This window comes from Diceros bicornis, chromosome X (genome assembly GCF_020826845.1).
Source record: "Diceros bicornis minor isolate mBicDic1 chromosome X, mDicBic1.mat.cur, whole genome shotgun sequence".
Taxonomy (NCBI): domain Eukaryota; kingdom Metazoa; phylum Chordata; class Mammalia; order Perissodactyla; family Rhinocerotidae; genus Diceros; species Diceros bicornis.
Genome location: NC_080781.1, coordinates 67,459,242 through 67,473,531, shown reverse-complemented (window position 1 = coordinate 67,473,531; position 14,290 = coordinate 67,459,242). Strand labels below are relative to the sequence as shown.

Genomic DNA, 14,290 nt, shown 5'->3' with positions numbered 1-14,290 from the left:
TGTTTAAGCATTTGTCTAGTACATCTGCCATTAATTCTTTTTCAGGGACAATTTATGTTGATTTATTTATTTTTCCTTTGAATAGGCCATAACTCCTGTTTCTTTGTATGCCTTGCAATTTCTTTTGTTGAGAACTGGATATTTGAATCTAATAATGTGGTAACTCCAGAAATTGGATTCTCCTTCTTCCTCAGGGTTTGCTGTTTTTTGTTATTATTTTTGCTTTTTTTATTGTTGTAGGCTGTGTCTACGCTGAGAATCAGCCTGTAGTGTAAACTTAAGATCATCTCAGGTCTTTTCTGAGCCTTCCTCTGAGCATGCAAGATCACTTTCTAATTTTCCCCGTATATGTAGTTGTTTTTGAATGTCCTAATCTCTCTTTATTTTTTGTTTTGTGAGGAATATCAGCCCTGACCTAACATCCATGCCAATCCTCCTCTTTTTGCTGAGGAAGACCGGCTCTGAACTAACATCTATTGCCAATCCTCCACTTTTCTTTCCCCCCAAAGCCCCAGTAGATAGTTGCATGTCATAGTTGCACATCCTTCTAGTTGCTGTACATGGGACGCGGCCTCAGCATGGCCAGAGAAGTGGTGCGGCAGTGCGCACCCGGGTTCTGAACCCGGGCCGCCAGTAGTGGAGCGTGTGCACTTAACCGCTAAGCCACAGGGTCGGCCCCTGAATGCCCTAATCTCTAATGTCTGGCTCTCGAAAGGGGAAAAAGAGAGAAATCAGGGGAGAGGGGAGAGAAAGGGCACCAGTCCTTTAAATCCCCTGGAAGTCACTTCATCTGAAGGGGGAGAGGTTTGGAACAATGTGGGGAGGTGCAACAACAATGGCCACTACCTCTTTGTCTGCACCTCTGTGATCAAAAGCAACAAGGGGTGATCAGAAGACAAATCCCTGATATTTGGAGGATAGGATTCTTTTTGCCCACCCTTGCTCCTGCAAGCTGTGTGCAAACTGCTCCAGGAACACATGCACAGCTGCCTGCCATGTGGCTGGGGTGGGGGATGGGCAGCTACTACTGTGCTAAGAGCTGAAATTGACCAAAATTAACTGCAATTTGCCATCCAAGCCTTCTCCTGAAAGTTTCAACCTTTAATACACACTGGAGTTCCAAAATAGTTACATCGGACAGTTTCTACCAGTACAGTTGTCCAGGTGGGGAGACAGATTCCTGGTGCTTCCTACTCTACCATCTTCCCAGAATCCTGTCACCCAATAGCCCTAATTGTTAATATAGTTTATTTTTTAGGAAAGTTTTAGATTTACAGAAAAATTGAGAAGATGGTATAGGGAGTTACCATATAGCTTGCACCCACTTTCCCCTAGTATTAACAGTTTGTACCAGTATGGTACACTTGTTATAATTAATGAACCAATATTGATACATAATTATTAACTAGTGTCCATAGCTCATTCAGATTTCCTAGGTGGTTTTTTTTTTTTTTTTTTGGTTAGGAAGATTGGCCCTGAGCTAACATCTGTTGCCAATCTTCCTCTTTTTGTTTGAGGCAGATTGTCCCTGAGCTAACATCTGTGCCAATCTTCCTCTATTTTGCATGTTGGATGCCACTGCAGCATGGCTTGATGAGCAGTGTGTAGGTCCATGCCTGGGATCCAAACCCGTGAACCCCGGGCCACTGAAGCACAGCACACAAACTTAGCCACTACATCACCAGGCCGGTCCCCAGATTTCCTAGTTTTAAATTAATGTCCTTTTTCTGTTCCAGGATTCCATCCAGGATATCATGTTACATTCACTTGTCATGTCTCCTTAGATTCTTCTTGGCAGTGACAATTTTGATGCTTCCCTTGTTTTTGATGACCTTGACAGTTTGGGGAGTACTGATCAAGTATTTTGTAGGATTCTTCTCTCACAGGATTTGTCTAATGTTTTTCTCATGATTAGACTAGGGTTAAAGGTTTGGGACAGAATGATCACAGAGGTTGTGTCATTTTAATCCCATCATATCAAGGGTACGTGATATCAACATTATTTGTGACTGTTGATGTTGACCTTGGTCACCTGTCTTAGGCAGTGTTTGTCAGGTTTCTCCACTGTAAAGCCCTATTTTTTAAATGAAACTTTTTATTTTTAGACAATCGTAGATTTACACACAATTGTAACAATTAATACATAAATATCACATGTACCTAATTTTTCCCAATGGTAACATCTTGTAATACAATAGTACACTATCACAACAAGGAAAGTGACACTGTTATAGTCAAGACACAAACATTTCCATCACCATTAGCATCCCTCATGTTATTCTTCTATAGCCACACCCACTTCTCTCTCACTCTCACCCCCTCTTTAACCCCTGACAATCACTAATCTGTTCTCCATTTCTATGATTTTATGATTTCCAGAATGTTATATTAATGGCCTTATATAGTATGCGACCTTTTGGGATTGGCCTTTTTCACTCAACATAATTCTCTGGAGATTCATCTTCATTTTTGTATGAATTGATAGTTCATTCTTTTTTATTGTTGAGTAATATTCCATTATATGGATATACCACAGTTTAACTATTCACCCACTGAAGGACATCTGCATTGTTTCCAGTTTTTGGCAAATAAAGCTGCTGTAGAAATTTGTGTAAAAGTTTTTGTGTGAATATAAGTATTCATTATTCTGAGCACGTGCCCAGGAGTGTAGTTGCTGGGTTGTATAGTGGTTGCATGTTTACTTTTTTAAGAAACTGCCAAACTGTTTTCAAGAGTGGCTATACCATTTTATATTCCTACCAGCAATGTATGAATAATCCAATTTCTCTGCATTCTTGCCAATATTTGGTGTTATCACTATTTTTTATTTTAGCAATTCTGATAAGTGTGTTGTGATATCTTACTGTGGTTTTAATTTGCATTTCCCTAATGAGTAATGATGTTGAACATCTCGTTGTTTGTTCATTTGACATTTGTATGTCTTCTTCAGTGAAATGTCTCTTCACATGTTTTGCTCATTTTCTAATTGAATTGTTTGAACTTGTAACTGTTGAATTTTGAGAGGTTCTTTAAAATATATTCTAGATACTAGTCCTTTGCTGGATATGTGGTTTATACATATTTTCTCCCATTCTGCAGCTTGTCTTTTCATCCTATTAATTATGTATTTCAGAGCAAAAGTTTTGAAATTTGATGAGGTCCAATTTATCAATTTTTCCTTTTGTGGGTCATGTTTTTGTTGTCATGTCTAAGAACTCATTACCTATTCATGGAGGCCAAAGATTTTCTCTTATTTTTTTCCTAAAAGTTTTATAATTTACATCTTACAATTAAGTATGTGACTGATTTTTAGTTAATTTTTGTGTAAGATGTGAGACTTAGATTGAGGTTCACTTTTGTTTTGCTTATTGATGTCCAATTGCTCCAGTATAATTTGTCAAAAAGACTTTCTTACCTCCATTGAATTGATTTCACACCTTTATCGCAATTAAGTTGGGCATTTTGTATGGATTTACTTCTGTGTTTTCTATTCTTTACATTGATCTACATATCTATATCTCTGCCTACACCAGCCAGTCTTGATTACTATGGCTAATTAATAAGTCTTGAAATTGGATAGACTGATTCCTCCCACTTTATTTTTGTTTTCAAAATTGCTTTAGCTATTCTACTTCCTTTGCCTTTGCCTATAAATGGTTGAATAATCTATATATACAAAAAATCTTGCTGCAATTTTGATGGGAATTGAATTAAACCTGTATATCAATTTGGGGAGAATTGACATCACTTCTATGGTCAGTATTCTAATCTATGAACATGATATGTCTCTCCATTTATTTATATCTTTGATTTCTTTCATCAGCATTTTGTACCTTTCAGCATGCAATTACTGTACATGTTTCGTTAAATTTACACCTAGGTATTTCTTTTTTTGAGTTATTATAACTGGTATTGCATTTTTAATTTCAGCATTCATATATTCATTGCTAGCATATGAAAATATAATAGGTTTTTGTGTGTTTTTCTTGTGTCCTGCAACCTTGTTGAAATCACTTATTAGTTCCAGGAGTTTTTTTGGTGATTACTTGAGATTTTCTATGTAGATAATCATGTCACCTCCAAATAGGAACAGTTTTATTTCTTCCTCTCCAATGTATATGCCTTTCATTTCCCGTTTTACCGTATTGCACTAACTTGAATTTCCCTCGCTATGTGAATAAGAATGATGAGAGCTGACATCCTTGCCTTTTTCCTGATCTCCAGAGAAAAGCATTCTGTTTTTCACTATTAAATATGTTAACTGTAGGTTTTTTGTAGACGTTCTTTATCGTGTTGAGGAAGTTCCCCTTTATTCCTATTTTTCTGAGAGTTTTTATTATGAATATGTGTTGGATTTTGTCAAATGCCTTTACTGCATCAATTTCTATGACCGTACGATTTTCCGTTTTTAGTATATTAATATAGTGGCTTACATTTATTCATTTTTTACTATTGAACCATCTTTGCATCCTTGAAAAAAAACCTCATTTGGTTACGATGTTTAATTCTTTTGATATGTTGCTGAATTTTATTTGCTAATATTTTGTTAAGGATTTTTGCATCTATATTCATAAGGGATATTAGTCTGCAGTTTTCTTTTTTGTAATGTCTTTGTTTAATTTTGCTATCGAGATAATTTTAGCTTCATAAAATGTATTGAGAAATGTTCTTTTCTCTTCTATTTTTGGGAAGAGATTGTGTAGAATTGGTGTGAATTCTTCCTTAAAACTTTGGTAGAAGTCTCCAGGGAAACCATATGAGCCTGGAGATTCTCTGAGGACGAATATTTAACTACTAATTCAATTTCCTTAGTAGTTATACAGTTATTCACATTATCCATTTTATATGGGGTAAGTTGTGGTAGTTTGCATTTTTCAAAGAATTGGTCCATTTCATTTAAGTTGTCCAATTTATGTGTGTAGAGTTGTTCATCGTAATCCTTTATTATTCCTTTGATGTCTGCAAGGTCTGTAGTGGTATCCCCTATTTTATCCCTAATACTGGTAATTTATCTTCCCTCTTTTATTTTTCTGTGCTAGTCTCACTGGAAATTTGTCAATTTTTAAAATCTTTTCAAAGAGCCACTTTGTTAATGCTGTGCCTTCTTTGGACAGTACTCCGACTGGGGTGCTGGGGCACCTTGTTGCAGCTTTATGAGAGTGTAAGTTTAGGCTCTCCACTAGGCCTTTGCTGGTGGGGGTGGGGCCATAGTTTTACTTGTGATGTTTGGCTGAAGTAGAGCGGTTACTGTCTAAAAGTTTTCTATCTTTCTAGGCTGCCTCTCTCCTGCCCCTTTGGCTAGTGAAAGCAGGCTTTTGTTAGGGCTTTTTATGTCTGTGCCTATTGAAATTTCTGGGTTGCTGGCTTCTTCAGCTTCAAGTCTGGGATATAACAAGGGATTTTCACATGTTGAGGTATATGGGGTAACTGTTCAGGTTCAAAACTGATTCGGCTTGAACTAAAAAGCCTGACTTATGGCCTATGAAACATACATTGTACATCTGCTTTAACCACTAAATTAAAGGATGCACTCTCTTAAGATAAGAATGCATACTTTCCCTCCTACACTCTATTAGTAATGCCTGTATTAGTACTCCTAAAATAAGTTCCTTTTTCCAACATCAGGGTCATGTTGACCTGCTAATTTGCAACTAAATACCTCTTTGAAACTGATGAAAATGTATCCTAGATGTGTTTAATGTATGTTAATTCTTTGTAATAAAAAGATGTAAGACTGTACTGAAAACCATGCTTCTCCGGAATGCTTTCTTCCTTTCTGGAAGAGGCCTTCCTAGGTTATAATCCTCACTCTGGCTCAAGTAAAACTCACTTTATTTCTCTTACCTATAGAATGGTTGGTTATTGGTTATGTAACCTCGGGCCCTCCAAGACCAGTTCAACTGATCCCATCTTATCAACAGAGTAATTAAGAGTGGTTTTTCAGGAACTGAGACCCCTTGTCCAGTTCAGGTTGGTTGAGAACACCAACCCATCAACTGGGCCTCTGCAAATGCTTGAAAAAAGGCCAAAAACTCCACCCTCAGATAACGGTAAAGCTGCCACTTAGTGAACATGCATCCTATGAAGAGGCATGAAGCTTGACTATGCTTGCTCAGATCATCAATTACTTCACTTCTTACCTCTAATCATCTATTCCCACACTTCAGACCACCGTGCCCCCTACCCCATAAATATCCCTGAGTGCCCATTTTTGGGGAGGGGGATCTGAGAATGATTCTCCTGCCTCCTTGCTTGACTGCCTTGTGATTAAATCCTTTCTCTTTGCAAACTCCTTGTTTCGGTGATTGGCAAAAATCATGCAGTGGGCAAAGTGAACCCAGTTTAGCAACAGTTAGTTTTTGTCGACAGATATATATGAGTCAAAAAGAAAACGCAAGGAACTCACTACCATGTAGATCCTTTGATCCAGGGCCCTTTGCCCATCTATATTTTTCTCTCCACCTTTCAGAGTCTTTTTATGTTTGTTTTGTATATAACATTCAGGGTTTTTAGTTGCACTGAATGGGAAGAATAGGTAAAAGTACATCTATTCCATCTTCTTGGAAGGAGATGCCCCATTAGCCATGTTTTAAGTTATTTTCTAAGAGATGTTTTGTTATTTTGTTTTTAAATCAGGAAGAAGCTTGAATTCATAAAATGCCTTTTTAGCCTCTATTGATATAATGTGGTTTCCTGTTTGTATCTATTAATATGAAGATTATATAAATAGTTTTAACTAAACTTGTGTGGTGAATGTTATATAGTTGTCTACCCCTGTCCCCAAGCATACAGTAGAGGTTATAAACTCAAGTGGCTAGAGGGGTCTGGTAGGTAAAGTAAATGAGTAAGGAATGCTGGATGGGACTTTTCAAGACTATGAGGAATAGTGGGTGCTGGGGTTAAAGGAGGAACTTGTGACTTGTCTGTAGGGAGAAAGTGCTACTCACCTCCAGTTGAAAGTTTCCACACAGAAATGGGTGCCTATTGCTTGCTGATCTTTGTTTTTGTTCCACAGAGACCAAAAATAAGAATTTCTATGGAAAATGTTCCAATTTTTAAATGTTGGCATCTAATTCATGAATATTGTTAAACAATGTGTAGGTCAAACTAAACGTATCGTGGACCTGATTCAGTAAGAGGGCTACCATTTTGTAACTTCTGGCACAGGGATACTGATGAATCAAAATAAGGCTTCCTTTCATCTGAGATTAGAAAAGATTGCTTAGAGGGAATGTAAAGAGAACATAAATGCTAGGTGTGTCCTTAATAAAAAGACATAGCCTCATTTCCCCCTCCAACTTTGGGCCAAACTCCTGAGGGCATGTGAACTAAAATTCCAGAAGGTTTTTGGGGATTCAAAAGCAGAGCCCTTGTTCTTCCTTTCCTAAATAGAGTTCAGCACTCTGACAAGACTCAAGAATTTGCTTAGCTCAGTGTGATTTAGGAGTTTCATGTTGTGTCTTGGCAGATTGGACCGAGATTGCCTCATTTAGGGGCTGAGAGTGTGCCTGAGTTTACCTTGCTGAGACAGCACAGAGAGTGACCAAATCAATTTCTAGGAACTTAAGAGGGTCACAGAAGTTGAAATTCAGCTGAATTGAAGGGGTCTTTCAGATGGGAATGAAGGATTACACATCAATTCTTATGGAGGTTCATAAAAGAATGTGCCTTCAGTTATAAGATCAATTACATTTCTTTGACCATTTGAGTTTATGGGCCAAAAAATTGTGCCCTCTACACTGTCCTTTCTGCTATAAATTCTACCACATCCTAAGTTTGATGTGTAGTATTGTCATTTTCTGAATCATTTTTCATTACAACTTCAACTTTTGTTTGACACAATAGTTACCTCCCCCCATCCCAGATTTTATTTAGAGTTTAAAAATGCCTTTTCTATTTTATAGAACTTCAGTTGTTGTTCAGATCTGATTTCTAAAAATGCCAGCATATGAAACTGAACATTTTTATATCTGTGAAAACACATTTTTCAGAAACTCCTAAATATAAATATGATTTTCATATCTATGAAAATGTATATTATCGAAATTACCAAAGCCCCAATCTAGTTTAACCTTAGTGGTTATACTTGCTTTCTTAGATTGTTAAAAATACATAAGTCCAAACTTTGTCATCAATATCTTTGTGTCCACAATTTGCTCCTAAGGTTTTTTTGTTTGGTTTGTTTTTCCTCATTACTCTCTCTCTCTCAAAGCTACTTGCACACATTACACATATTTTTCTCGTTTATTTTCATTAAACTATACACTCTATGCAGGTCCAGATAGAGATGTCTTTCAATGTTATTTAAAAGCTAATATGGTCAGATAATTGAAAGCAATCGACATATAATAAAGCTAAAGTTACTTTGGCAAGGTCATAGACATTTCTAGAATCAGCTTTATTTGTGTGATGAATCTCTGAGGAAATGTCTCCTCTTCAGGGTGCCTTGTGTATCTAAGACAGAACTATATGTCCCCTCCACACACTCTCTAACCTTTTACCTGGTGTTCTTTTTCTCTATAGCAATTTATCTTCATCTGACACACTATTTTACTTGTTAATAGATTCTAGGCCTGTGTTCCCAAACTTGGTCTGATTTGTTCACTGATGTAGTCCCAACTCCTCCAATAGTGGTTGGCAAACAGTAGCTCTTAATTAAATGTTAAATCAAAATATGTCCAAAGATCTAGAAGCTGCCTAATGCTCAGAATGACTGTTCAATACCAGATTCTCCAGTGGAGCAGAAACACATTAATTATAAGACATCTAAAAGTGAATAACTTTTTTAGAGTTTTTTTCCCAGCCATTTCCTCCTTTAACATGGTAATTAATGCTCACTGGCCTGGGAGTAGCCTCTATCTATCAACCTTTGGTCAGTGAAGAAGTTTCAGAGAAAATAATATAATTATCAATCATTAAAAGGAGGGGGGACAAAGGAAAAAATTAAGTGGTAGCCTCAGTGGAGCATTCCCGGGCTAGATGTCCGGACTCGCCACATCGGTAGCAATTGACCTCACTCGTCTTGCTGCAGTTGATGGCCACGTGGCCGTTCTTGCCACACCGGTAGCACTTGACTTGGGTGCAGTCTTTCTGAAAGTGGCCATATTCGCCGCAACAGTAGCACTTCCGCTCTTCCTGACGGACACAATCACGAGCCAGATGGCCTCGCCTGCCACAAGTGTAACAGCACTGCTCTCTCACTCGCTTAGGCTCCATACAGTCTTTAGCAATGTGGCCACTTCTCTCACAGTTGTAGCAGACGTCCTCGAGATGGTCACAGTTCTTAGCATGATGACCAGACTCACCGCAGCGGTAACAGATGTCAGGTAGGGTGGTGGAACTGCACTGAGAACCTCTGCCACGGCCTCTAGCTCCGCGCCCTCGAGCTCTTCCTCTAGGGCATCCCCGCGCCCAGTGGCCAGAGCGTCCACACTTGAAGAATTCCTTACTGCTCATGGCTGCGGTGAGATCTTCAGGTGAGCGGGCTCACTGTTGCCCGGAGGCCCCGGCGCAACTCCCTTAGGGTGGCTTAGAAAGAAGTGGCCGTTTTTCTCTAGGGGCCTCAGCGACGTCACACAAGGTTTGCGCACGGCCTCATTCATGTGTCACAGGCATTCCAGCTGCCTTTCTCGCCTGATTTTCCTCTATCCTTGAAGCCAAAAGCATAGCTGAGTGGTGGTGTTTTCCTTTTGTTAAAAAATAAACACTTGAGTCGTTGAGTTTGAGTTCGAATCCCTCCCTGAATGTGTCCTGTAGGATTTCTTATAATTAAGACTTAGGATTGGTGGTTACCAGAGGGGAAGGGGAGAGGGAGGAGGGTGAAAGGGATAATTCGGTACATGTGTGTGGTGATGGGTTGTAATTAGTATTTTGGTGGTGAACATGATGTAATCTATGCAGAAATAGAAGTACAATGATGTACACCTGAAACTTTTACAATGTTATAAACCAATGTTACTGCAATAAACAAAAAATTAAAAAAAAAATAAAAAAAATAAAAAGATGGTCATGATGTTCAAAACAAAACAAAACAAAAAAAAGACTTAGGCCTTCATTGCAGCCTAGTAGATGACCAGTTTGTGCATATCTGCTGTGGACATAGGAAAAGTATGTGTGAGATGTATCTAATCCAGTAAACGAAAGAAACAAAGTACAACAAATTAGAATAACTCATTATTTTTGTTTTAAAAAATAAAATATAGTCATAAACCAATGTTACTGCAATAAACAAAAAATTAAAAAAAAATAAAGGTAAATACTCAACCATTAAAAAAATAAATAAATAAAATAAAATATAAAAGTCTGTAAAGATATGAGATACATAAGGCAGAAAAAAATCTGTAAAATGCCACAGTCAGAAGATTTACTCACAATTTAGCCTGTTTTATTGCAGGAATCTTAGTTTTCAACATAATCACTGCCATTTAAGTTGTAAAACATAACACGATTGAAGGATTCAGTATGAAGAAAGTGATATTACTTGGAAAATAAATTACAAAATCATGATTTAAATATTGGACAGATTTCCTCTCTGTTGTTTTTCAGATTGTTTATATCTTATATAAACTTCATAAGGATTTATGGACATGCTCATTTATATAGATATAGAAATAAATATGGAAAACTAGATACTGAAATATCAACAGTAGCCTTTTGGGGGTTATATGATTGAATACGACTTTTTTTTCTCCTTATTTTCCTTCTCTGTACTTTACAATTTTTTTTTAATTTTATTTATTTATTTTTTTCCCCCAAAGCCCCAGTAGATGGCCGTATGTCATAACTGCACGTTCCTCTAGTTGCTGTATGTGGGACGCAGCCTCAGCATGGGCAGAGAAGCAGTCCGTCCGTGTGCGCCCGGGATCTGAACCAGGCCGCCGGCAGCGGAGCGCGCGCACTTAACCGCTAAGCCACGGGGCCGGCCCCTACAATTTTTGAAGTGAGTTTAGGATATGTAATTTTAAAAATCTACAATAAGTATTTTTCTTTAAGTTACTAGTTAGCTATATGTTTTGCGTGTGAATTTTTTTCAGGCAGCCAGTACAAATGCATTTGGTAAAACACAGACTTACAAATAGTGAATGTAGCAGTTAGTCTTTATTTTCAATACAACTTGATTGGAATGTGTAACTGGTTCCATAAATGCAACCACAAAGAAAAGTGTTTTCAAAAATTAATAAAAGTTTAGAGCCAAAGAGCATGAGCAGTTGCCACATACAGAGTAATGAAATGAGTTTTATTCCTAAAAAATTAAATGGTGCTGCATAAATGGTTTCAAAAGGCAAAAATTCCCTCTGTGGTTCAAAATTTGATATACATTTATAAATCTTATTAATTATGTTTAAATCTCTCTTTAGGTTTATATTTTTATTAAAGTAATACATGCCCATAGTTTAAAGCATTGATTTTCAAACAACTTTGAGACATGAAGTAAGAAATGCATTTTACATCACAATAGAGGATATATATATATGCATATGTGTGTGTGTTATAACTCAAATAAGCTTAAGACGAAAAATTTACCCTTAATGTGTGCAATGGACTTTTTTTTGTGTGTGTGAGGAAGATCAGCCCCGAGCTAACATCCACGCTAATCCTCCTCTTTTGCTGAGGAAGACCGGCTCTGAGCTAACATCTATTGCCAATCCTCCTCCTTTTTTTTCCCCAAAGCCCCAGTAGATAGTTGTATGTCATAGTTGCACATCCTTCTAGTTGCTGTATGTGGGACGCCGCCTCAGCATGGCCTGAGAAGCAGTGCGTCCGTGCGCACTGGGATCCGAACCCAGGCGCCAGTAGCGGAGCACTTGCACTTAACCACTAAGCCATGGGGCCGGCCCATGTGCAATGCACTTTTGATGTTTTCTATTCATGTTGTAAAAAAATGCTGGTGGCGACCCATTAAACTGAGCTCTCAATTCACTAAATGATTATAATTCACAGTTTGAAACACACTGATTTAAAGAGTCATAACTATAAATACTGCTTATATTATGACTTGATGTTTCAATTTTAGACATTATCTGTGATTTTTCATTCTAGAGAATGAAGATTTAGCCCTCTTTTACCTACACCATCTTTTGGTCCACCTCATGCACTTGCACACTTGAAATTCTTCACTCCACCCACCCACTCCTTCACCTTTCTATAATACTGGTTGGATCAATATCCAATGTTTACATAATTATAACTATGTAAATGCTACTCGTGGGTGAGCCATAAATACTCTGATAACTTTTCATTACCTGCACAGCTTTTTGACTCCTGGAGTTAATTACTGTCATTCTTCATTTCCTTAGTTTCTCATATACTTATCTCAATTCTACTTCATAGATCTATATGGCTATCTTTATACCAGTACCATACAGTCTTCATTACTGTAGCTTTGTATTTTGTCTTGAAATTGGGAAGAGTGAGGCCTCCAACTTTGCTCTTCTTTTCCAAGGTTGTTGTGACTACTCTGAGTCCCCTGCATTTCCATATGAATTTTAGTGTCAGCTTGTTAATTTCTGCAAAAAAGGCAACTGGGATTTTGATATATATTGTGGAATCTGTAGATCAATTTGGGAAGTATTATCTTAACAATATTAAATCATCCAATACATGAGCACCTAATGTTTTCCCATTTATTTAGGTTTTTGTTTTCATTCAAAAATGTTTTGTAGTTTTCAGTGTATAAGTCTCACACATCTTTTGTTAAATTTTTTCCTAAGTATTTCATTCCTTTTGATGCTATTGTAAATGGAATTATCTTCCTAATTTCATTTTTGAGTTGTTCATTGCTAATATATAGAAATACAATGCTTTTGTATATTGATCTTTGATTCTGCAACCTTGTGGAACTGAACTGATTTCATAGTCCCAATAGTTTTTAGTAGATTCCTTAGGATTTTCTATAGACAAGATTATGAAGATTATGTCATCAGCAAGTAGAGACAGTTTGAATTCTTCCTTTTCAATCTGGGTGCCTTTTATATCATTTTCTTGCTTAATTACCCTGGCTAGAACTTCCAGTACAATGTTGAATAGAAGTGGTGAGAGCAGACATCCTTCTCTTGTTCCTGATCTTAGGGGGAAAGCTTTCAGTCTTTAAGACTGAATTATGGTGTTAGCTATGAGTTTTTTATACATATTCTTTATCAGATGAGGAAGTTCTTTTCTATTCCTAGTTTGTTGAATGTTCTTATCATGAAGGGGTGTTGGATTTTGTCAAATGCTTTTTCTTCATCTCTTGAGTTTGCCTTGAATTTTTGCATTTGCTAGAACTACCAATACATCGTTGAACACAGATTGTGAGAGTGGACATCCTTGTTTTGTTCCTGATCTTAAGGGGAAAGCTTGCAGTCTCACTATTAAGTATGGTGTTAGCTATGGGCTTTTGGTAGATGTGCTTGATCAGGTTGAGGAAGTTCCCTCCTAGTCCCAGTTTAATAAGCATTTTTTTTAATCATGAAAGTGCATTGGATTTTGTCAAATTCTTCTGTGGCTATTGAGATGGTCATGTGGTTTTGTCATTATTCTATTAATATGGTATATAACACTGATTTTTATATGTTCATCTAACCATGTGATCAAGGTGTATAATCCTCTTTATATGCGGCTGGATTTGGTTTGTTAGTATTTTGTTGAGGATTTTTGCATCCGTATTGATAAGAAATATTGATCTGTGGTTTTTTTTTTATTCTTGTCATATCTCTGTTTGGTTGTCATTTCAAGGTAATACTGACCTCAAAGAATGATTTTGGAGGTCTTCCCACCTCTTCTATTTTTTGGAATAGTTTGTTAAGAATTGATACTATTTCTCCTTTAAATGTTTGGAAGATTTCACTAGTGAAGCCATCTCAGCCTGGGCTTTTCTTGTGGGAAGTTTTTAAATTACTAATTTAGTCTCTTTACTTGTTATAGGTCTATTCAGATTTTCTGTTTCTTCTTGAGGCAGTTTTGGTAGTTTGTGTCTTTCTAGGAATTTGTCTATTTCATCTAGGTTATTTAGTTTATTGACATATAGTTATTCATAGTATTCCCTATATTCCTTTTATTTCTGTAAAGTCAGTAGTGATGTACTCTCCTTCATTCCTGATTTTAGAAATTTGAGTCTTTTCTCTCTTTTTCTTGGTCAGTCCAGCTACAGGTTTTTAAAATTTTGCTGATCTTTTCAAAGAACCAACTTTTGGTTTTGTTGATTTTCTATATTGTTTTTCTATCCTCTATTTCCTTTATTTTCATGCTAATCTTTACTATTTCCTTTCTTCTGCTTGCTTTAAGCTTAGCTTGCTCTTCTCTTTTCGGTTTC

General features: G+C 37.0%; 1 protein-coding gene across 1 annotated transcript; it reads right to left on the bottom strand.

Moving 5' to 3' along the window:
* Window positions 1-8,943: 8,943 nt before the first annotated feature.
* Window positions 8,944-9,456, bottom strand: ZCCHC13 (zinc finger CCHC-type containing 13). The gene has a single exon (XM_058535232.1). It carries the CDS (start codon window positions 9,454-9,456, stop codon window positions 8,944-8,946), a length of 513 nt encoding a protein of 170 aa, XP_058391215.1.
* Between the last annotated feature and the right edge of the window lie 4,834 nt (window positions 9,457-14,290).